The 23,913-nt window shown below is 40.0% G+C and overlaps 1 protein-coding gene across 2 annotated transcripts; it reads right to left on the bottom strand.

Annotated features, from left to right (window-relative positions):
* Positions 1-456: 456 nt before the first annotated feature.
* Positions 457-23,544, bottom strand: FAM83F (family with sequence similarity 83 member F). Of its 2 annotated transcripts, none has more exons than XM_054988354.1 (5): positions 23,063-23,544; positions 16,717-16,884; positions 9,685-9,806; positions 8,044-8,759; positions 457-5,053 (listed from the first exon to the last, which is right to left on the bottom strand). In XM_054988354.1, exons 1-5 carry the CDS (start codon positions 23,516-23,518, stop codon positions 4,989-4,991), a joined length of 1,527 nt encoding a protein of 508 aa, XP_054844329.1. In that variant the 5' UTR covers positions 23,519-23,544; the 3' UTR covers positions 457-4,988. The 2 variants fall into 2 exon arrangements, with proteins under 2 accessions (XP_054844329.1, XP_054844330.1); XM_054988355.1 differs by having other exon boundaries at positions 8,215-8,759.
* Between the last annotated feature and the right edge of the window lie 369 nt (positions 23,545-23,913).

The raw sequence follows: 23,913 nt of genomic DNA, 5'->3' as shown, positions 1-23,913 counted from the left end.
ATGATAGATCAGCTTTTTCAGAGAAATCAAATGAAAAATGCCACATTTCAGCTGGAGGAATGATCTTCTCAATTTGAGCACTTGGGGGCAGTAAATAATGTACTTTTCATTGGTTTGGTGAATCATGCATCTGGGATTGTCTATTTGGACTAGAATTCTTGTAGTACTCTTAAAATTTAGATACTGATGAAGTGGATTGGAGCTGAGTATAAATGGTAAAGTTGAGGGGGTGAAGCCTAAGTTACAAGTGAGCAGAACATGTGAGAATGCTCAACAACTTTTCTGCTTATGGCATGCAAATTAAGACAGAAGTCTAAAGTTACAATTTCATTTGCTTGTTGCGTGAGTCAAATTTGCGAGAACCTTATCTATTCTCTTAAACCAAAGGATTTTTTTAGATCCTAGAATACTGGGTATAAAAACAGCATTGTACAAACAGTAAGAATGAACACAAGCTGCTGAAACACAGTATATAATTTATTTGTCATATAAAATGCATCTGTTATGACACTAGGGCACAAATACACATTGAATAACAAATATGCATAACAAAATTAGTGTTGAAGGTTTTTCACCTTGCCCCAGACTTGATGTTGCCAGCAACAAACAGTGTCAAATAATCCATATATACAGTCAAAAATTTTAAAGTATGGTTTAATCCATTAGGTTGTTAAAAGACATACCATGTATGTACAAGCCACGATAAACACAGGCACTATTAGACCAAAAGGAAACGAGAAAGAAGTGTAAAGAACTACTAATCCTTTCCTGCATTGATATGGGACCAAAGAAAACAGCAGGAATACTGGCATTATTTCACTGCAACCTTCTCAATCTATTCCACCAAAGAGAAAGGTCAGAAAAAAAGAATTGTTCAATTAGCATTAAGTGAAATTTCTGGGATAAAAAACACCTTGAGGGACCACTGAACCTCCATTAGGATATGTATCATGGGAAACTGTATGTGCATCCTCAATCCACTTACTGGACCTTCAACCCCTGGTGTGGTTCCCGTACCTGACCAAGCTGCAGTGCAGACAGATGAGGGTCCAGCCAGCAGAGCCTAAGCAGCGTGTATGTATATTCTAATGTATGCTGCAGATGAAGGGCTTTCTTAAGCCACATACTTTCTTTCCTGCTTTCAGTTTAGCACTACAGCATTGAAGTCAGTGGCAGCATCTTGTGCAAACCATGTATGGCATCAGAAGGAAATGAATAGACTAACCAAGTTTTCCTCTCTGGTATTTTGGCCACAAGAGAAAGGTGCCACATAAATCCATTTCGTGTTGCTGCCACACATTTCTTAAATATCATAAACGCACAGAGAATGGGACCAATAATTTTTTCTTCCATACACATCCCTGATATTATGAAGCCACAAGCCTCACCTTTAACATACCAGGAAGTTTCAAGGAACTCTAAAAAGAACTTTCATTTGACCAGAATTAGTGTCAAACTAGACTGCTGGCAGCATTTTAGGGACAAGTCGAGCCATTTCAAGGTGACAGCCTATTCATGCCTGGACCCGTAGCGCAGGGGGAAGAGGGGATCTTGTCCCCCTCCTTTTTCAAATGCAGAAACAGCCTGTTTCAGCACTTGAAAAGGCATGTAGGGGGAAAGGCGAGTCATCTCCTGTTCCTCACAGCATTTTTAAAAGGGTGAATTTGCCTCCAAAATGGAGTTGATGGCCATGGATAGGACCACAGTAACATCTAGTTTGGCCCTTAATATATGTAAAATTCAAGCTGTTAACATCTGCAAAAAAAGTTTCACAAAAGCTGTCAAAGCAGAGCAACTAGTATTAAAGACTACTAAAGGGTAAGAAAGAAAATGCAATGTAAGTTCTATGAAATCTAGCAACGGTGGAAAAGAATATTAAAAATCGAGCACTGTGTAATACACAGCTTACACCATAGCTGAGGCACAGAAAAATCAATTTCAAGATCTACTGAAACCTGTACTTGGGAAGAGGAAAAACAGGGATAGACCCACTTCAGGTGTCTTCCACATAGGGATGGGATTTTGTGGTTTCTCCATTGCTGGTGTGGCTACAGATAAAGCACAGCAGCAACAGAGCCTCCACATGGCAGGTTTCCTCCCAGTTTCCCTGTCTCAATCCCCTGGAAGTGGACATCTTCTCTCCACTGAGCCACCAGGGCTCTTGCAAACTTTTTTTTTTTAAGCTGCACAAGAATATCATTGTTCCCCATTGCAGCAACTGGTATAGCATGTTCTCTAAATTTTCATTTTTAAAAAAGAGTAAGTCTCTAGCCCAGAGACCGAGGCATCCAAGTGACTGTATGACTTTTTCTCTATGAGGGCATCATATATTTTGTATATTTTAAAGCAAGTATATCGGGAGTACTTCTTCTATAGAAAGGTAGCCAATAAAATATTCTTTGGGTTGGAAAGACATTGTGTGAGACAGACTAAGAAGTTTTATAAACAGGAAAACATTCCAGGTAAAGTCGATACTGTTATGAGATTGGATTAAATTAATAGCTGAAGGACTGTTGAGAAATTTTCTATTAAGCCTTAATAAGAAAAATATACCAAAGAAATGTGCATAAGTAGAAAGTACTGCAGATTTTTAAAAGTACTACTCAAGATTATGGGAAAGATTTAAATACAATTAAGTGAAGGCTTGCAAGATTAATTTCCTAATAAACTCTTGAGACCAGTTTTTAATAAAAACATGTTTGTTTTGGAGAGATGCAAAGCATCAAAGGACTGAAAAAAGTGGTTAATTTTTAAATGCAACATGTAAGAATGCTGACAATTACGGCTGCATAAGTTTTTCAATCTTGTATGAAGTAATGAAACAAAACAGACACGCTTGTCAAAATATATACCATATAGCATATTTAGCACCAAAATTTAAAAGAAGTGTACTGAATGGATGAAATCATTTTATTTTGAGTAACATGTAAATGTAAGTTGAGCTCAGGTCAGCTCAGTTCTTTTGTACTGTCAATTTCCAGTTTATTGATAGAATACTGGTTTTTAGAATGTTTATATGATCAATTAATTAGAGTCTCAACCTGAAACCCTGCTCACAGTGATGCACTCAACTGTAATGGAACTCAAGTGCACACTATTATTGCATGTAGGTTTGGATATCAAGGCTTCAACAATACTAAGGTCTGCTTCAAATGCAAGATACCACAGACATTAAAAATTCCTTTAAACAGATGAAAAATCACAAGACATTTTATTGAGTCCATCCAACCAATTGTAGGCTTACCATAAATGGTAATAACATTCTCATTACCATTAGGCAGAATGATAGAGCCAACCAAACTAACTACAGGTAAAGAGCTCAACCAAAGGAAGCCTGACCATGTAAACTACCTACGGGTTAGATCTTTCAGCTCAGACTGTGCATCATTCCTAAGGATAACTTTGCCACACATCTGTGGTACACTGCAAGGAAATGATCATGTGGAGGGGCTTACAGTAATATCCAAAGAGCAATTTGTGAGGGGAGTTATACAAGCTTCAGATTCATGTACAGCTTACCTTTCATACATTACAGGTTAACGTTCAAGGACCTCATGTAGCTGCTTGTTGGAACATTCAGTTGTAAACAACGTTGCTCACAGAGAAAGCAGTTCAAGAGTACATAATTTACTTGACAGAGCCTTTGTGGAAACACACTAGCCAGAAACATGGGGAGAGACAAGACAAAATAGGGTTGCCAGCTCGGGGCTGGGAGATTCCTGGAGATCTGGGAGTAGACCTTGGGGAAGCAGGGTTTGGGGAGGGGCCCCAATACTATAAAGTCCACTCTACAAAGTAGCCATTTTCTACAGGGGCATTGATCTCTCTCGTCTGGAGATCAGCTGTAATTCTGGGAGCTCACCAGGCTCAACCTGGAGGTTGGCAACCCAAAAACAGACAAGTGACTGTTCAATTTGTAAGCCAATATGTCTAACAAATGCACTATAGCAGTAGAAAGAAGGTAAACTCAAGTTGTTTAGAATACTGCAACTTGTAATATGCAGACATATTTATATAACCACAAAACGTATTTGCATTTCCATTGTTAATACCATCTGAAGTGGAATTCCAGTACCAGGCCAAGCAACAACTATTGCTGGGCTCTACTGTCTGATTTCATATTATGAAAAAAATTAAGACATATCAATCAAATCTTGAGATTGTAAGGTGGGCCCCAAAATATTTATCATATAAAATCTGTCTGCTTTTAATTTGCATATGTCTACAACATTCTGCAATCATTTTTAAAAATTCTCATTAAGAATTAAATATTTTGTTAATGAATTATGGCTTCTTAATGAATTATGGCTTCTGCAATCACATTTTTAAAAATTCTCAATAAGAAATAAATATTTTGTTAATGAATTATGGCTTCTAAACATTTTTTTTTAGAATGCAAAAGCTGAACTCCGCAAATAATTGTGTCTGTGTAGTATTAAACACAGTTTGAAATAAAGGTAACTTTCAACCATACATTTACTCATGCACTTCAATATGTATGCATATTTTTATAGGCACAAGTCTATTACCTTAGAGCTTTATTTTTAAAAAATGAAGGCAGACGTTGTACAAAGTTTAATAAAAAACAAAAGCCACAGGTTTCACATCTTTTCTGGGATCTTTTGACTTTGACTTAAGTTGCTAACCCAATAAAAGTGTAGTACAAAACAAATATGGACAACCCACCAATGTTCATTTGATTCTGTTGCCAGACAAACTGAAATAGCACCCTGTATCTGTGCCAGTCTGGAGTTCACTTGAAAATCCATTTATCACAGTTACTTAATTATGTTCCTTCAGACAGAATCTTTCAGGTTACACATTTGACCCAGTGTGCTTTAACAGGAGGCTCCAGCTCCATTCTAGACATTGAAGGGGCAATATAGACTGTTTGAGGAAATTAGACTGCAGACTTGAAATGAGCCCATAGTCATACATTCCAGCAGATGCTTCTTCTCAAGTTTTTCCAGCAGGTCTCCCCCCTTCAGTCATGAGACCACACAGGCTGACTGTTTGGCTCTTCCCCCTGTATGAGAGCTTAGACTCATCTTACCTGCAGCAGAAAAATAAAAAATAATTAAAGCCTTCTTTAAAATATTTCAGACTTGCTTTTAAAAAGGAGACACATTAAACCATGCCCTGCAGGAGGCTCAATTTTCAATTCTGCGTATCGTATGGTACCCACCCACAAGTTCAAAGACAAACAGCAAACTCAAGAAACACTTCTACAAGTGAACCTCCTTCTCAAACTATTCGGATGTTACTAACTAAGCAGTCCTATGACTGCCCATGATCCTAATTCTTACTGTTTTCCTACTTTTAGTAGATATTACTATGTGATCAAAACTTTTCTTGCACCAGAATTTTATATCTTTGAATACTTCCTTCAAGGATTACTATATGCCACTTTTGCACATAGACTAGTCTATGTTCACAAGACTTTGCTTTAGTTTGACAGCCCCACCAAGAGGCAAAGATCTACTTTCCAGTAATTAGAATATTTGGGCTAAGGACTAGGCAAGTGTTTAATTTTATACCTTTGTGTATAGCTTTACATTTCTGGATGACAGTATAATTTTTTTGCTGTACACAAAGACAATCTTCTGCATACAGAAGACTCTGCAAACACTCACTTGGGACTGGATACCTGGAAAAAGCAGGTTCAGGTGGGCATTTACCTATTTATTTTATTAGATTTATACTTCACCCTCTCCATGAACGGGCTCAGTGCGGCTAGCAACAGGAAAATACAATCTAGTTGGTCTTTAAGGTGTTACTGAACCTGAATCTGCAAAAAGGCAGGAGATCTTTCAGAGTAAGAAAGAGCTGCAATTAAATGACTGAAATACAGGCTGTCCTCATTTTAAACTTTAAGGAAAACAGAACACAGTTCTGCTGTTTTCTAGTTTTGTCACTAGGGGATGCTACATGTCCTTGGTGAATTTATCAAAAAAGTTAAATCACATTCTCTCCGCTGACAAATAAAATAAAGCGTTTGAACTTGCATATGCCTTATGTTTATAGCAATTTCTATTCAAAAGAAATACGCTCATCTCCAGTGACCTCAAAATGCATCCGTTAAGGGAGCTCTAACTCTCCAAAGTTCTAGCTCTCAAAACCCTGGAAATCTAGTTGGTTTTGAAGGTGCTACTGGACCCAAATGTAAATAAATTGTCACAGTATTTGTTGACCAGCTGAACAGGTTTTCTATACTAAAGGTAAATAGCTTTTACATTTTTTCAAGCCATCAGTCGTATCTTAATTTGCCAGTCTTCTCAATAGTTGGGAAACGCCCCTTCCATATTCCAATATGGGAAATTCCAGTCCAATGAAATCTCTTGTCCTTTCCCCACATCCCTCTACTGCTCCCTCCATATTTAATGAAGCTGACCCATTTAAAAAATCCAAGACCACAGTTAAGATACAAGGATGTGTGGCAGTCGACTTCATTATATAAGATATATTCCACATCTCCCCTCTTCAGTTTTAGCAGATAATAATAACAACAACAACAACAATAATTCTAATGGGTATATTTCTAAATGTATACATTTTCAGAATTTTCAAATATTATTTACTCCAAAAACATGTTTTAATTTATGAAAATGAACTGTTTGTAAAGGGCTTTTACTTATAAAACATTTTTAAAGGAAAAACCCAAAGTATGTAAACTTTGGGAGGCAAGCCCAGTTGTGCCTGTGTCATGTAGACTCCCCAGTATTCTGAAACTCTTCCTTGGCTCCTCCTCAACTCCCCAAATGATCTCCAGTTCTGATAGAGCATAAATTAACTTCTTTAGTGCTCTAGTTTATTCTTCTCTCATGAGTTGTTGTTAATTTTGAATCTCTCTGTTTTGCCTTCATTGATTGGTCACTATCAGAGACAAGGTAAATAGTCCACATATCAAATTTAAAAAATAATTGTAGTTTATACAGATATTACAGCTGGCAAAAAGTCCATCAGGTAAATGGACTAAACTGCTACAACATGTACTTCAGCAGCCAGTAACTGTTACTACTAGAAGAGGTGGAGAAAGCTGCCGTCAGGTGATCTAAAAGGCCTTTCTCACAGGCCCCCGGAAATGTATGCTTTGTTTAGCCAGGCCTTATTTGTGGTTTCCACCTAAATCTCTGTCATGACCAGATGGCTTGGGGAAGAGGCAAGGTAGTCTCTCATTTGTGGTGGGCAAGGGAAAACATAAGAAGAGAGGCGGCTCCTGCTGTTTCTTATCTTCCCAGAGCAGCAAGGCAACTAAACTTTGACCAGGAAAATCTGTGTGCTGCTGAATGTCCTGTTCACCAGAACACTGGGAACGCTCATCCTTTGCAAGCTTTGAGTAGATTTGTGGCTGTTTGCTCTTGCACATTTCATTCCCTACCACATTAAAAAAACACAAACCGTCATTAACAGGGTGGGTAAAGAGTCAGGATTCTACCCTTCACACTTACTTTGTTGTAAAAAAGCAGATTAAATACACTAAGTTTTATTAGACTGAAATAATACCAAGGAGTCTATTTAGATCTCAGCTGGTTATCTGGAGATGCATCTTGAATACAGATACCTCCTATGACTATAACACAGTAACTCTTTCCCCAACCAAAAGCTATTTTGGAGGAGACATTGATTCTCAGTCTTGTTAATACTTCTGAATCACACCTGCACAATTCAGAATGACAGGCTGCTTCCTCCCTGCAATAAAAATACCTGTTTATTGGACCTATTTATGAAAGGGAGAGAAACATCAATGTCTCTCAATAGCCTCCATGACATATTCACCTAAAAAAAAAAGGTACCAGGTGAGGCTGCACAAGAAGCATCAGGCTTCAAGATTATACTAAAATTTGAGATGGGCTACTTTCCTTCCACTTTGTCTTTTTAGTGCAGATGGAGAAGGAGATTATGGAGTTTTAGCCATGCATTAGTCCCAATACATAGTAGGAAAGTTTGGAAACAAGAGAATAGAGGAAAGAGGACAAATTATAGAAAACTAGGTGAGCTGAATGGGGGAAGCAAAAAGACCAGTTCTTCTCCAGGGAGATTTACCTGAGGTGTCCCCACTACTACGAACACTAAAGGTGGCTTGGCCCTCCTTTGGCGCCATCACAATCACAAAGTCGTCTCCTGTTAGAGTCTCACTGGTAACAGAACTTGCATCAGCATTCAAGTGTGGCAGACGCTTGGCCTTTCTGAAAAGTCCACTGCCAAATCTCTTACCCTGCTTGGAACTGGTCTCCCCATTGGCAACATCATCTTTCCTGAGGTCACGAATGGACTCTCTGGATTTGGATTTATTTTTCATGTCCTGATGGAACCGAGAAAAGAACTTCTGAGGACTCCGGTTCACTCTGCTCAGATCCTCAAGTGGAGGCTCAATTTCCGGCAGCACCTGCTCTATTGAAATAAGATCATCTAGAAAACTATGCAGTCGTCTGTTTGACTCACTTTCTTCTTCCCTCCCTTTTAGGTTCCCTTGCGACTCCTGCATCTGGCGAGAAGCCCAGCGCATCATTTCCCCTGGGGGAACCCCTGCCACTAATCCATACTTTGGGTTGATGACCTTCCGGGCCACAGTGGAAGAGGAAAATCCCAGTTTTCCAGCATCTTGACGGAAAGGGCATGGAATGTTCAGCTCCTTATAGAGATCTATCTCCTCTGAAATGGCATAGAGCTCACGGAATTCAATATCAAACATTTCGACATTCTGTCCCGACAAGAACAAAATGATGTTTCTGTCTATGTGGGATGAAGTCCATGTGAAACTACAAAACAAAGAAGATGCTGTTATGGTCTGGATGTTAATAAGAAAGTGCTACTTTTTCAAACCCAAGCTGTTATTATTCAGGAATGCACACCACAGTAACCGGAGACTGCATTTATCCACCCATGAACGCCATAAAATGGGTAGTTATTTCTACATTAATTATTGGTAGACACACATATGGTAGAAGCCTTGCAGGCATGACATTCAAATGAGCGCACCAGGTACAACCCTACTAACACCATAACTAGGAGTACTGTAGGAAACCTAGCTGGTAAAGAAATGCCCTGGTAGAGGTAGGAAGAGGGCACAACTTTTCAGTATTCAACATGCTCTTTTATTGAACTTCCTATGAAATCTTTCATGTGGACATCCTTTCATGGCCTATTGTCAGTAGCAGCTGAATGGGCAGATCATCTAGATGGATAGCACCATAGCCCTTTATTTTAACAAACTCTAGGTTAAACACTCAGATGAGGGCCTCCACAGGGGCAGCTTTTTGCATGTTTAGCATCTCTGCATAGTAAATTATTTCTGACGTGGGGAATTCTGTCCCCACCTCCACTAACAAATAGGATCTGTGTATCTTTTTATAACCGTAATTCTGAAGACTCCAGCTGCCAGCAGAATTAAGATTTCATGGTAGATGCATGGTTTGCAAGCAAAAGTGTCCCAGATTCAATCTCTCTTCCACCTCCAGAGCTTTCAAATAGTAAGACTAAGAGAGATGAGTCTGAGGTCTTGGAAAGCCACTACTGGTTAGAATACAATTCTGGGTTAGAGTATCAAATAGTCTATCTTAATATAAGGGTGGCTTCATAGTAATGGATTATGCCAAATAGGAAAGGATTGGGATGAGTTTTGTGCCCCATAGTTACCGGAAGGAAGAGCAACATATGGATAGAGTTCCTGTGTGAGAAACTGACCTGTAGGAGCCAGTGATGACCTTTTCACCATCCACCATCAAAAAACGGGATGCCAAATTGCCTTTGATCTTCCCTGATGGCATATAGTACCCAACTCCTGTCACACAGCGTACACGGATATTCTGAAAAGAAGAAAAGATCCATTAGGCAATGCACAAATAAAGTCTAAATATCCAGATTTTCATTACCTTTTCTTCCTATGCTCCTGTCTCTCAACCAGTTTCACGCTGGAATTATAAGGCATGTAGAACAGTGGGAAATACAAAAAGACATGGCTCTCTATCAACTCATTCATTGTTTCCTACAGCACAAGAAATTCTCCAAGCAAAAGGTCAGCTTACTCCATTCAGTTATTGATATAACATCATAAATACGTTCTATATAACCGAGCAATTGTTTCTGAAGCATGGCTTGGGCCTGAAACCAAACTTTTAGACAACTGTACAGGACTGGGGAATACATGAGTAAGAAAGTTTACAAGGAAGTGCTGAGGAAACTAATGTTTATGTCTAAGAAGAGAGTTTGGTACACAGTCTTTCTAGAACAGCGGTTTCTGAACTTTTTAGGGCTACTGCCTCCTTAGTTCTATAAATGCATCTCCAATGCCCCCTACCCTACTCTACAAAGCATTAATCAGAATAGTGGTTTGCACAACCCACTAAGGAAGATAACAACAGAAAAATTCAAAACAGTTAATTGCACATTTATTCAAAATTCAATTAAAACTTTTTAGTTTAATTCAACAAAATTGATGGGTGCGCGCAGGAGAGAAAATAACAAAACATACACTTACTTTATATTTAGAAAAGAAATAAGAGCAGTCCTTTATTGTAGGAATTCCATGCTCTGATAGGAAAGGAGGAGAGATCCTAACTACCTATCTAGTCTAAGGATGGACATGGATGCTAGGATAAGTCCTGCATCCATGCTGCCAAGATGGAGGGAGGAGAAGGAGAAAGATGTTGCCTGGAACAATGCCAGGAAGAGAAGAAGTAAGAGAGAGGAAGTCAGGAGGAGGAAATCTTGAGAATAGCAATCTAACTCTTTGGTTTATCTCTAACTCTCTAACTCTTTGGTTTTCCCCCTCTGAAACCTGAGGAAAGGGACAGCGCTGAATCCTCCTCTTCCAACAGCAACCATGAGAGATAAGAAATTTGGCCTTCACATTCCTTACTCTAATTTCAAAGTAGCTCTCCAAGGAACCAGTTGTTGATCAGAGATCTACAAAAATCAAAGTTTTTCTGCATACATTCACTCTTTGTGTTCACAGTTATTTATATGTATTCTCTGCTCCTGAAATGCATTTGATTAAGCACTAATCTGATAACAATGTTTTTGTTTTGTTTTTTAGAAGCCAAAGAAGAAATAAAAACGAGTGAAGGAACCTGAGTAATATCTCCCAATGATTAGTGTATATAAAATTTTGAATAAAAGGTCCACTTTGCACAAATTGGATTAACATATACTTCCACGGTGTAGAAAAAAAAGTATAGGCATGCAGCGAACCACACATTTGTTTTGCCATGCCTATATATGTTTTTCCTCTAATAAAACTGTGTGAAAACTCATGAGAAGCAATTTCTCTGGATCTCACGTGGGGTGGATTTGAGATTACTTATTCAACTTATTTCTTGCCACTCCTGAGAACACAAGGCTACTTACCATACTACTATAAAACAAAAACAAAAAACAACTCATGACCAACAGTATGCACTTGATCAAAAGTTAGTTCTTTAGCAAAAGTTGATCATACAGCATGTACGGAAAGAAACACTTTTACAACATTTTATACACATCAATAAACTCCAGGCAAGAAAAATTTTGTTAGGGGAGCAAATGAGCACAGTGAGAGGGCAGCCCATCATGTGTCTGTATAGAACTGCCGTGCTTAGGTGTATCACTCAGCAAGAAAGTTTTTGTTGGCGGGGGGGGGGGGGACAAGTACAGTGGTGAGCGGCCCATCATTATTTATTTACTTTATTTATAGTCTGCCATTCTCACTGAACACTCAAGGCAGATTATATGGTGTAAAAGTCATAATCAAATAGCATGAGAGGTTTATTAACTTGCATAAATCTGTTAACTTGCATTCAACAATGCAATAAGATTAAGATTACAAAATCAGAAAAGTGAAAAAAGTATCAGATTTCACCTTATGGAAAGGTCTGCCTGAAGGGGTCTGGAAAATCCCCACTCTCCTGGCTTTCTGCAAACTATGCAAAACTGAATTATTCAAGAGGGCTTTTTATATAGGTAATAAGACTGTGCTGTAAACAATGGTTCAGAAAGAGGTGTTGGTAAAGAGACTATACTACTGTCTGTTGCTTTAAGTATGCACCTACTAGGTAGTTTCCATGTCGTTTAATGTGTCATGGCCATTTGTTTGTGTTTTGTTTCAGCATAGTTTCAGCTCTGTATCAGAGTTCTGCTTGTTTTCAGTTTTCTGCAGTCATTAACCTATTACATTTTTATTGAATATCCCAACCACTGATCATATTGACTTACACTGTATAATCCACTTAAGTCTCAGTGAGAAATGCGGACTATAAATAACAAATAAAATAAAAATATCAAGCTATGCAGAAAATGGAATGACTGCATAGCTTGATATTTTTATTTTATTTATGTTATTTATAGTCCGCATTTTTCACTGAGACTTAAGTGGATTATACAGTGTAAGTCAATATGATCAGTGGTTGGGATCATAGTAGAAAACTATGCAGTAAGAACACGATAGTACATACAGTAGGTAACACACAGCATACATAGTGGCATATAACTGGTTATTTATTGCCCATTACCTTTATAAATTGCCCTCCCAAACAACTGTTTTACACAGTTTGCAGAATTAGAGAAGAGTGGGATCTTTTCTTACAGTTATTGAAACCAGAAACTGTAATTACAACCTCCTTTTCTTTGCCCTTTGTAAATTTTCTGCAAGGTAAACAGACAGCTTTATCACTTGAAACAGAGTATTACAACCAAGAATGTCCATCATACCAGCTATAGCTTCTTGGTGCATCCAAATTTTGTTGTGGAGTAATTTGGAAGACAAGGTCATGAAGGGTTTTCTGGACCTAGGTCTGGAGGACAAATTTCTTCACTTCTCTGTAAACTCTATTGCAGTTCTACACTTGAAATCAAGCAATTCTTGGAGTCTAGTTTTAATTACGAGCTTGTCCAATTTTGGACAAGATATTACAGAAGTTATTTAACTGATGTCAAGTGAGACACTCAATATGCAAGTTAGAGTTATAAAAACTGTTTAAATGATTCACAAATTGAACACTGAACTAAATCACTAATTTAACATCATAATTACATTCAATTTATATACCACCCTTCAGGACAACTTAATGCCCACTCAGAGTGGTTTACAAAGTATGCTATTATTATTCCCACAACAAAACACCCTGTGAGGTAGGTGGGGCTGAGAGAGCTCCAGAGAGCTGTGACTAGCCCAAGGTCACCCAGCGGGCTTCAAGTGGAGGAGTGGGGAATCAAACCCGGCTCTCCAGATTAGAGTCCCGCGCACTTAACCACTACAACAAATTGGCCTTTTAAAGGTGCCACCCTGCAAATGAGTAATTTCAACAACTGCCCATACAGATGCATTTTCTGTTCTGGCCACCACTTTGTGGAAGGGCCTGCCTGAGGAGGTCAGGAAGGCTCTCGTGCTTCCGTATTCTGCAAACTATGTAAAGCAGAATTGTTCAGGAAAGCATTTCTATAAAGGTAATAGTACCATAACTATAACTGAATGGTTCAGAAAGATACTTTTATAAGGGGAACATGATTGTGGACTATATCACTGTATGTTATATATTATCTGTTTGCTGTATGCATTATCCTACTCTTCCTGTATTGCTCTCTACATTTGTAAAAACAGTTTTCCGCACTGTTTGACACATATCACATCTAAGAATTTTTCTCTGTTTCAAACTTCTGTAATCCGGGTCCTTAAACTTTGTTTATTAGATGTCTCATTGAGAAAGGCAGGCTGCAAATAAAATAAATAATATGCATAGAAATAGGCTGTGAATAGGATTGTTTCCCAAGTGAACGTGCATAGGGTTAGGCAACAGTGGAATAATCTAAGAGCTGCCCACAAGTGAGGGATCCCTTCCCAAAGCCTTTACATCTTCCGAGCACACACTACAGCCTGTCCCCTGTGAAATCAGATTCCTGTGGATAGTGTGTATTAGCAAAAGAAGTCCTGTGCTCGTTTACCTCTTGCCCCTAGCCCCTTATTGTCTCCTGTCTGTTCAAAAATAATTTTCTCAGCAATAAGAAGTCTGCAGGGCTATTGCAGAATGCTGTCCTTTCCCTCTCTTTTTTTGCTTTGCCCTGAAATTGATATAACACAATTTTTACCCCTTCACTCCTTAGCTAGCTTCTCTCTATCTGTCCATCTCGCTCTCTCTCGCCAAAAATGAATTTACTACCCACCCTCTTCTTGCTGCAGGCTTTTAAAATCAGGGTTTTCCAACCCTGCTAACTACTAATTCTGTTCTAGAGCAAGATTCAGATCCAGTAACACCTTACAGACCAACCAGATTTCCCAGGTGAGAGCTTTAGAGTCAAAGCTCCCTTCGTCAGACACACGGAGTGTTCTGTTCTAGTCAGTTATTGAGAGAATTCACACTTGCAAGATTTATAACAGAATTCACATCTTTGTACGCCAACTTTGCACAGATGATTTACACTTGAAGACTAATGCATATTGACTAATTTTTGTTGGGGCACTGCCCCTTTTTGCACCACAGTAGCAACGAGCCTGATAAACGCTGCCGATAGGAGTCTTTAGAATGGGGATTCCATAAAGTCAAGGCCACTACCACCATGAAGGCCTTGCTATGCTCAGTTCTACATAACCAAAGATGGAACTCGAAGCTAGATATTCCTGGCTAACCTTAAAGAACTGAGGGAAAGGCAGTTTCTAGATTAGAAGACTTGAAATTTGCTGGTAGAATTCCTCACAATTTCTAGGCAGTATTCTTGTGGATTAATGCCTCATTCCCAATCTCCGTCTCATGAATCTTCTTCATTGTTAATCTCCACTAAGTTTTTTCCCCCACCCATCCATTCTTTGATCTAGAATGCAGTGCAAGGTCCACAGGCAACAAGCTGATGCAGTTTCTGTTGTTTAGTTAACCAGTATGGCTGGTTATGCAAATTCTTTATGAGGAAGCAGAGAATCTTTAAAAAATATTTCCATAGCAAACATTAAGGAAATCGTAACAGAATATAGCCAGTGGTTTTTGTCACTTCTTTTTCCTTCTTTTGACAAAAACAAATTGGATTTGTCTTTCAGTGCTGTAAGGAGAAGATAGGTCTCACACACAGGATAAAATTAACCACTACATTCAATATTCTATAGCTTATGGCCTTGCTAAATTGAAGTTGCCAGTATGATTTAACTGGGTCTCTTGTTTTAAATTCCTGACCTTTTTTTGTTGTCGCCAGATAATTAAATTCATGTTTGTCATAAAATATAATTTTATTATTTGAATTGTATTTGAGATGGGAGACAAGACAAAATAATTAAAGGTGTTGATGAATGAAAAGAATTAGTCAACTTTAGCCTTTAACAAGTTTGTCCTTGGCTCATCACAAAACTACTTTATACTTGTCAAAGGACTGGTCCACCTAATCTAGTATTTTCTTCTCTCAATTGGCAGAATGTTTCAAAGTATAGGTCTTCCATTTCTGCTATGGAAGATACTTTAGCTGGGGATTCCAGGGATAAAGCCTTTGGACTTTGGAATGCAAAACATGTGATCTCTTACTGAGTTATGGTTGTCATCAGCAGTTTTCCATAGAAGATGAAATAGGAGGGTAAGAATCCACAATCAGAACACACAAAATTGAGAGAATTAAGCTATTTCAGAAGATCCCTGCTGCCTTCAATTTGAGTGTCCTCACACTGCTCAATTAAGTTCACACAGGTTTGTCCAACTAACATCAGGACTAACTTGGGCGTGTTCTCATATTGCACACATGCAGGAAGCTAGCAGGTTTGCAACAGCAAAGCACACAATGTGTGAGCAGTTAACGCTATGACCTCATTTGCAACAATCTTCATGATTGTTTGAAACAGTTGTTGAGACAACTGGTTACCTGCCTATAAAAACTACCCCACTATAATATGGGAATTCCCTTCCTTCTGTAGGAAAAAACTATTAAAGTGAAGTTACTGGCAGCAGGGGGTGGGGATGGAATCACATCTAAACATTCTGTAAACACCAGCTTTCATTATATACGGTGGTCCATATCCAACCATGTAGTTCTAAAGACTTAAGGGCACTTACATTTTCTTAAAGAGGGGTAGCAAGTTCCATTAATTTTCTCTTCCCACACGGCTCACAGCACCTGGAAATGTCAGTCCTGACTACCCCAGAAACAACATAAGGGAGGAAATGAAGGTCTACAGTGGGCAGGGGAACTGGAGAAAGTCACCTCCTCCAACATTTAAGGAAACTTGTGCAGTTCTCTTCAGAATATGTGACCATATACAGACCAATGTTTCCTAGACCCTTCAACCAATAAAATAACCTATTTGATTTAAATCACGAGATCTAAAACTACATCATGATTCTAGAATGCCTTGGTTTGTTTACATTAAACTTCCATCTTCAAAGTGTGGGTTTTGATATACAACTTGGTTATAGCCTGACCTGCAGTGGGTCACACAAATGGCACAATTAGTATTTTCTTTTCTTGTTAAGGGGGAAAGATGGAAGAGGAGGAGATGAAGTGGGGAAAGAAAAAGGGAATGAGAGAAACAAAGATGCAAAATGGGTTTCCACATTACAAATAGGGAATAAGGTTGGGTTCCAGGTCTAACAAGAAAAATTAGTTTCCTATTTAAAACACTAGCTGAATATTTGTCTCCTAGTCCTGGTTAACTGGATCTATCAAAATCTCAATAGCCATAAAACCTTTAGAAAGCATTCATGAAAATGACAGTAGCTCTCTGTACCTTGATATCTTTCAAGAGTTATTACAACAGTAAAGTGCACAAAATCATACCCGGATCTGGAAATCACAGAGCTCCATGCCTTTGCACATCTCCAGGAAGAACTTAGAGCCTTCTTCATCCAAGATAATATAGACTGGGACCCGACGCTTGTATGCTGCATCTACAATATCCTGGAATATATCCCTGTCTGTGAACTGGTCCATAACTACTGCAATGATCTGGTGGTGGAGAAAGGAGAACAATCATTTCAATAAAATCAAGCTGCTGTGGTCAAAAGCAGTATTGCTATAAAAAGCAGTAGGATATATATATGTATTGATGACATACTTAACTATAATAAATAGCATATTTGAGAGAGCATTAATTCATTCTTCATAGCGTGACTCTTGCTTGCCTGCGTAGTCTAGAAAGTTCTTATTGAGGACTATCCTAGAGATTCCATGGAGCGCTTGTTGTTAAGTGGATGCCCGGAGAACAGTACAATCATTTTTCACTCTCCTCGACACTCTACAAGCTCCTGGGTTGTGATGTGACATACAGTGGTGAGCGCGTGTGGGTTGGGGGGTCTAAACAACCTGGTATTAATCTACCTACTGATGTAGTCATCCCCATATGCAGGATTTAGCCAAAATACACTTTTACTTTTAAAAATTAAAGCACTGATGTATATAAATATTCAAATGTTAGCCTTTCTTTTGGCTAGACTGCCAGTAACTGCCACCACTTCCTTCTCCTGAATTAGAAACTTTTTAAAAATCTTGTCTTCATCAAGGCTTCCAATCTCAACTGCTTAGACTTGTTAAATATTCCCCAACTGCAGACAGGACCATACACGCAAAACAAAGGGCCAGCAAGAACAAGTGGGAAAAGGCAGGTATTCTTTAAAGCTAGAGGCAAATAATCTGTGTTACCACAAAACTCTCCATATTGGAGAAACTTGTCATCTTGCAGCACTGTAGAGTCCAGACACTCCTTACTAACGACGTGTGGTCTTTCCTTTGCTCAGGGGTTTCAATCTGCATTGCATCACTTGAAAATTAAGTGGTCATGAATTAAGGCACTACAGGGGACATGGATCATCTCATTCTCAGCGCCCCAAAATTTGCCCAGATTAAGGTTGCTTGTAAATGGTAACAAGTTTGAAAAGACCGTCAAGATGAGTCAGTTTTTGTAAATCCTGTGATCTACATGCAATTAAAACAGCACAATAATATCACTCAGTGCCCATGAACAGAGACAAAGAAGAGTCCAAGATTTTAGCACATGAGAACAGCATTAAACTATCTGATGACTCTCTTAAAGGCATGGACCTTCAGGCATTGATGGGTGGAGACCCAAGTCAGCAAAAATGGAATAATTAAAGTCAACACAATGTAAATCTGCATGTTTCAGCTGCTCAAACATGCAATGCCTCATTTATCATTATCCTAACTCTTCAGAGATACTTGGGGAGGAAAGTAAAGGCCATAACACCATAATGGAAAACTAATCTTACAGATATTCCAATTCCCATTATGCAGGGGGAGGGGGTAGAAATATCATGAAAGTGGCAAAGGGAGAAAACAGATGTTTCCAAATGTGGCTGGCAACTTTTTCCAGTATCCACCCTGGCCCTAATAATTACAATTGTTCTGCATCTGAGGTCATTATGAGCTTGAGAGTATACAGTTTTCAGGCAGAGATCAGACTATGAGACTGAAGAGAATAAAAATTAAATTCCGAGTGATCTTGGAAACTTTTACTTTTAAATCATTAGACATGCATACTGGCAAACTGTATATAATCTGCTGAAGCAGATCCATAGGCAACAATAAATCAAACTGTTAATACAGTATTCTGTCTAGCATATAAAGCTATCACCTTGTCATTTTGACAGAACTGTCTATTTTGATTACTATTAAAGCAATAGGTCTCAACAGAAAGGTTTCACTGAACACCAGTTTAATGATACAAAACTTAATCAGTTCAGAATTAACGGAAGGGAACTCTTTTCTCGAACTTTACATTATTTTTACTAACTTTGTAACATTTCGGAGAAGCTCTGGCAGTGCCTTGGGAGGAGATACCCCCCCACACACACACACCCAATCCTCATATTAAATATTAGAAACTTGTCCAAGCTGGTCCCTGTCAACAATGTGGGCAAGCAGGAGTTGCAGCACACCACTTTTCTGTGGAGACTGGAAATATCAGAACAGCACTCCTAATTCCAAAAATGAAAGCCATCTTTAAAGATATATAAATGAAATATGTCACTCAGTGAGAAGGAAGAAGGAAAACTGGGCATCAGCAAGGATCTAAATGATCAGGGGATAGGGAAAACACGAGTGAGGATAAGACAAGTATGTTTTTGAACACAGTGTGACAAACAACTGAAGACTGTATGAGGCTTGGAAGAATGTGTGAAGGAAGAAAATTTCATTAATGTTTTCCCATGAGTTTGGCTGTTGTTCCTGAAACAAAAGAAAAAGCTATGGATCGCTTATATCTAGTAGTTTATTGTATTCTGAATGATATGGGGAAAAAACATTTAAAACATTGAATGTAGATTGGGGAATACTGAAGAATAGTGGATAACATAATACCCAGAAGACCGTTTAAAATCCTTATGTTGCAGGACAGCTGCTTCTCTATGTTTAGCAATCATATAACTTGCTGATTCCAAGTATTTAAAGAAGTTAGTCCCTTTCAGAAGCATCCTATGATTTTGCTCTGCTTCGTGTATCACCACTTTACAGTGCAATCTTAAGCAGAGTTACAACCTTCTAAACCTATTTATTTCAATGGACAGGAGGTGTAACTACTTAGGATTGCATTGTCAGAGTTGGTCCACATGCTGCTCAGGAAATGCCACAACGACCATGTATGTACCTCTTTTAAATACACAGCCTAAATATTTGGAAGAACCATTATCTATTTGAAAAATCAGTTCTATTGAAATATATTTAGAAAAACACCAGCACATTACTCAGATTTCTTTGAAACTGATAGAATTACTTACAAAGACAAATGCACAAGATCATACAGTTTTAACTTTATACAAAAATGAAAACAGGATTATGCATATCTCCAGAAAAGAGAACAGGACAGAAAAGTGTATAAATTTGCCTATTGGATTGCACCTTTAAAATTCAGATAAACTAATCCCAAATAACTACCACAACTTCATAATAACCATACCGTGAGAAGAGAATCCTCACTATAACCACTGGCATATATTCCCACTCTTTAAACCATCCTGACTGTGGCTATGATTTTCTGTTCTGCTTTCATTACAGCAACAGGGCCTATGCATAGGGTAAGCAGCAAAGGCTTGCCCCCCTCCCACAAACAATGATGGACTTTTTTCTAGTTAAAAAAAAACAGTAGTAGGCATATTGCTTGAATACAAGATTATAGCAGGATTGCCAGGTCTCCCTGGCAACGGGGGTGGGTGGGGGTGGTACTTGCTCCAGGCTTGTGTGTGATGATGATGATATCACTTCTGGATGTGATGTTATTTTATTGCAGGAGTGCTCCTGCATTTAGGCCAGAAATCAGCCCTGTGCGAAGTGTGGGAGCACTCCTGTGGGCAGCGCAATGATGTCACATCCCAAGTGACATCCATCGTTGCACCCGGCTGGGACTGCACACAGCATATTTGCCCATCGATGCCTGCTGGTAGAGGGTGGCTTACTACTGCCTGCAAATTGCCAGCAATTGGTGGGCAGGAGGGCAAATTGCAGGCAGTTTGCCTCCTACAGGCAGGCATCTCAGAACCTTAGACTATTGTGATGCATCTGTGACTGATAAAAAGCCCATTGGTGGTGGAGTGGGGGGCGATTGTGCCAAATATGTGGGTGGAGAGGTGTGTAAATCCCCACCTTTTCATCTGCACAGATCCCAAGTCCATCTGAATATTATATTTCCTGAAAGAGCTACCAAAGTACGCTTGAAAAAAAATGCAGAGAAGCCAGGGAAACCTGTTGCTGTAATGTAACAATGTTGTGAGGAAGTCTGCCTTGCAAACAGTTTTTTTAAGTGTTAATAGTCATATATAGTTGAACCAATTACCACCAATTCCCTCTCAAGACTTGAGAGAGCACCCCAGAAAGGTGCTGGTACTCAGTACCACCACAAAAAAGGCCCTGCAAAAAACCCTGCCGTTTGGGGGGGGGGGGAGACAGAGAGTGGAGCAAAACGTCTACATGGAAGCAACAGACGAGAGGCCCCAACTTTTCTGAGCCTGTGGGCACCCTGGGAATTCTGACATAGGATGGTGGGCACTACTACAAAATGGCTGCTGTGGGAGGTGGAGCCAACTACAAAATCTCAGGGAGTGAGGTTACTCTGTGTAACAAGATGCCTTTTAAAATGAATATATTTTTAAAATGTTTTCTTGCATACTCTTTCAGTTATGTGGTGATCTTTGTTGTGTGATGGCAGCTGCTGCCAAAGCAATTTCTAATAAATGTGCACAGTCAAATCAGATCACCAACGGTCAATTAGAAGCTCTGCAGGACAAAAGACCTATCTGATCCCACTAACTTTCTAAGAACACTCGGTGGGCATCAAGAAAGGTGTCAGTGGGCACCATGGCACCCACAGGCACCTTGCTGGGGACCCCTGACCCAGACCCTTTTCCACATGGTTTATTTGTGCAGCAGTGTAGATGTTGTTGGGATATGTTTTTTTTCCTGCTTCCCCAAAGTATTGTGGTGCATTTGTGCACTTCCCAGGTTTCCCCAGCTTCCCCAGGTTTCTTTGACATTTCCCAAACTTGCTTTATTATGAAGTTTTAGGAAATATCACAGTACAGTCTGGACTGGTGCCATCTAGGTAAGAAGTTTGGATTTTCTTGGTCCCACCCACAAGGCAGAAATTTTCTCACCCCTACAGTGGCCATTTGCTTCATCCTACCTCTGTGTGTGTGTGTGTGTGTGTGTGTTTGTGTGTGTTTACAACCAGCAGTTGAATATCACTACAAAAATCTGTATATCAGATTCTCTTAATTCCCAGGTTTCAATTTGGGGGGGGGGGAGTCTCTAGCCCCTTTTGTTGAGGACATTTTAAAAGAAATTAAGGGGGCTAGAGATTTTTTTAAAATAAAAGTTGGGAATTCAGAAAACCTGAAACATAGATTGTTATAACATTAGAATGATATTCAATTGATTTTTTTAAATGAAAAAGCCCTGAAGAAATTTGCTGTGTGGAAGCGCCATTGCCACTGTGCTGTATCAGTAGCAGCAATGTGGAAAACACCTAGGACAGCTACTATCCAGAGAGGGTCTAAAGAATGGATAAATAAGTATGTAGGGGCCTCTGAAAGTTACAGATGCCCTTTGTCTTAAGAGACTCTCTTCTATTCCAAACGGTCTCTCCCCACTCAGCAAACCTAACAGATGTATATACTACCTAGAGAGTAACAATGCTTCTTTCTTCAACAGTAAAGGCATACACTTCACATTTTAAACATTTAATCCTGTATGTGCTCTTAACTACTGACTTACAACCTGATCTAGGCTATGTATATTAAATCTGAAGTAAACCCCACTGAGTTCAATTAAATTTATTTCCTAGTACCAGTAAGTGTGCTTAAAACTGTGGCCAAATAGAAAAGCAAGCACAAAGGCTGCAGTCTTTAACTCACATAAACTACAATGCTAAAGGTGTTTGGCACAATCTACTGAGACATTCTCCTGTTCAAATGCCAATGAAATAAAAGACGCTGCGCTTTATACTCATTAAACCAATTAGGCCCCAATGAAAACAAGTAAATGTATTTAGGATATGGGTATAAGCAAGTATCTAGTGACAGAATCCCATACAGAAGATTCTCAGATGAAAATGTGAAAACATAAAGGCCACTACAAAATCGTGTTTGGGCTTGTTCTGGGGAGCAGAGTTGTTCAAAATTAAGTCCTTCCCATGCTGTTCCTCGGGACTGTGAAAAGGGCTAACACTTTAAAGCAAGACGAATTGGGGGGGGCCTTCAAAAATTCAGAAGTTTGCTCAGCGTAGTGGGAGCTTCCTTCAGCAAGACGTAGGACCTCAGGAGCACTCACTCAAGTGGGCTGAAACAGAGGGGCTGCTGAAAGAAGTTCCTTCTCGGTTACCTTCTAGGTGCCTTAGCAGCTTTTGTACGTAAAATTTCCACTTCGGCAGGTTTCGATTTCCCTCGTAAATCGCTGTACGCTTTGCCCTTTGACAGGGTTGCCACATCAGTTCCTTATACTGGACTTTCCCGCCCTCCGCCCGGAACCACTGACCGCAAGGCGTACATCCCGTCCAGCTGTGACGTGCTGACGAGGCGGAGGGAGCAAGCCTAAGCCGGTCTACTAAGAAGCAATTCCCTTTTTATTCAACGAGGCTTACTCCCAGGAAAGTGCTCCTAGGATTGCGCTGTGAGAGACCCACCTTGTGCGCCTGCTGGATCATTTCGCGCGCCACTTCCTTGACGTGAGGCGCATTTTCTTCCTTACGTGGGTGCGTGAAGAGAGCCAGGCGGTTGAGCCCTCGGTAGAAAGTGTTGTGGGTCCAGCCCAAATCCAGCGGCGGGATTTCGGTGTCGGAGCGCTCGGGCCAATAGGCCAGCGACAGGGGCTTGCCGGAAGGTCCCGTGAGGGGCTTCCCGCCCTCCAGGTGGGCGTCGTAGCCGCACCAGCTGCTCCGCAAGTCCTGCCGCTCCCGGCTGGAGAGAAAGTCGCGCAACTGCTCCTTCTTCAGCTGCTCCTTGTACGCCTTTTCCCCTTTGCCTACCAGAGCCTCCAAGGTCCTCCGCTGCTGCTCGCTGTAGTAGTACCGCGGGTGGTTCTCGGTCAGCCACTCGTTCAAGTGCGTGTCGTCCAGGCAAAGGAGCTGCGAGTCGGCCATGCTCCCTCCCCGACACTGGCACGCTTAACTGTCGAGTCAGAGAGGCTGACCCTACCTGCAGCAGAGTGGGGAGGAGCCGCCTGGCCCCGCCCCGCCTTACCTGGCCAGGTAGAGGTGGCGGCAACCTTCCCTTCGGCCACCTTGCTTCATTCGAATTGGCAAAGGTAGCGTGAACGCGAGTGCAGGCGCGAACTCAGGCAAACATCGCCTTCTCCCAGTTCGAAGACCACAGAGGGCGGGGAGCCAGGTGGGCTGAGGTTCTGGATCTACCGAGTCTTGGGGAAAGGCCGTATTTTGACAAGCACACCAAGTTTATTATACCGTGTTGTATTACATGATAATCGAATCAAGCTGCATTGTAAGTTTACCTGACTCACCCCACCCACCTCTTGATG

The sequence above is a fragment of the Eublepharis macularius genome, chromosome 9 (genome assembly GCF_028583425.1).
Source record: "Eublepharis macularius isolate TG4126 chromosome 9, MPM_Emac_v1.0, whole genome shotgun sequence".
NCBI lineage: Eukaryota > Metazoa > Chordata > Lepidosauria > Squamata > Eublepharidae > Eublepharis > Eublepharis macularius.
This window is presented reverse-complemented; position numbering and strand designations above follow the sequence as displayed.

Excerpts from the sequence above, each read along its gene's own strand:
- FAM83F (XM_054988354.1), bottom strand. The coding sequence starts at position 23,518 with ATGGCCGACTCGCAGCTCCTTTGCCTGGACGACACGCACTTGAACGAG. Across the intron at positions 9,807-16,716 it reads TCTGTGATTTCCAGATCCGG|AATATCCGTGTACGCTGTGT; the intron begins GTATGATTTTGT and ends TCTTCTTTTCAG. Across the intron at positions 8,760-9,684 it reads GTCATCACTGGCTCCTACAG|TTTCACATGGACTTCATCCC; the intron begins GTCAGTTTCTCA and ends TTTGTTTTGTAG.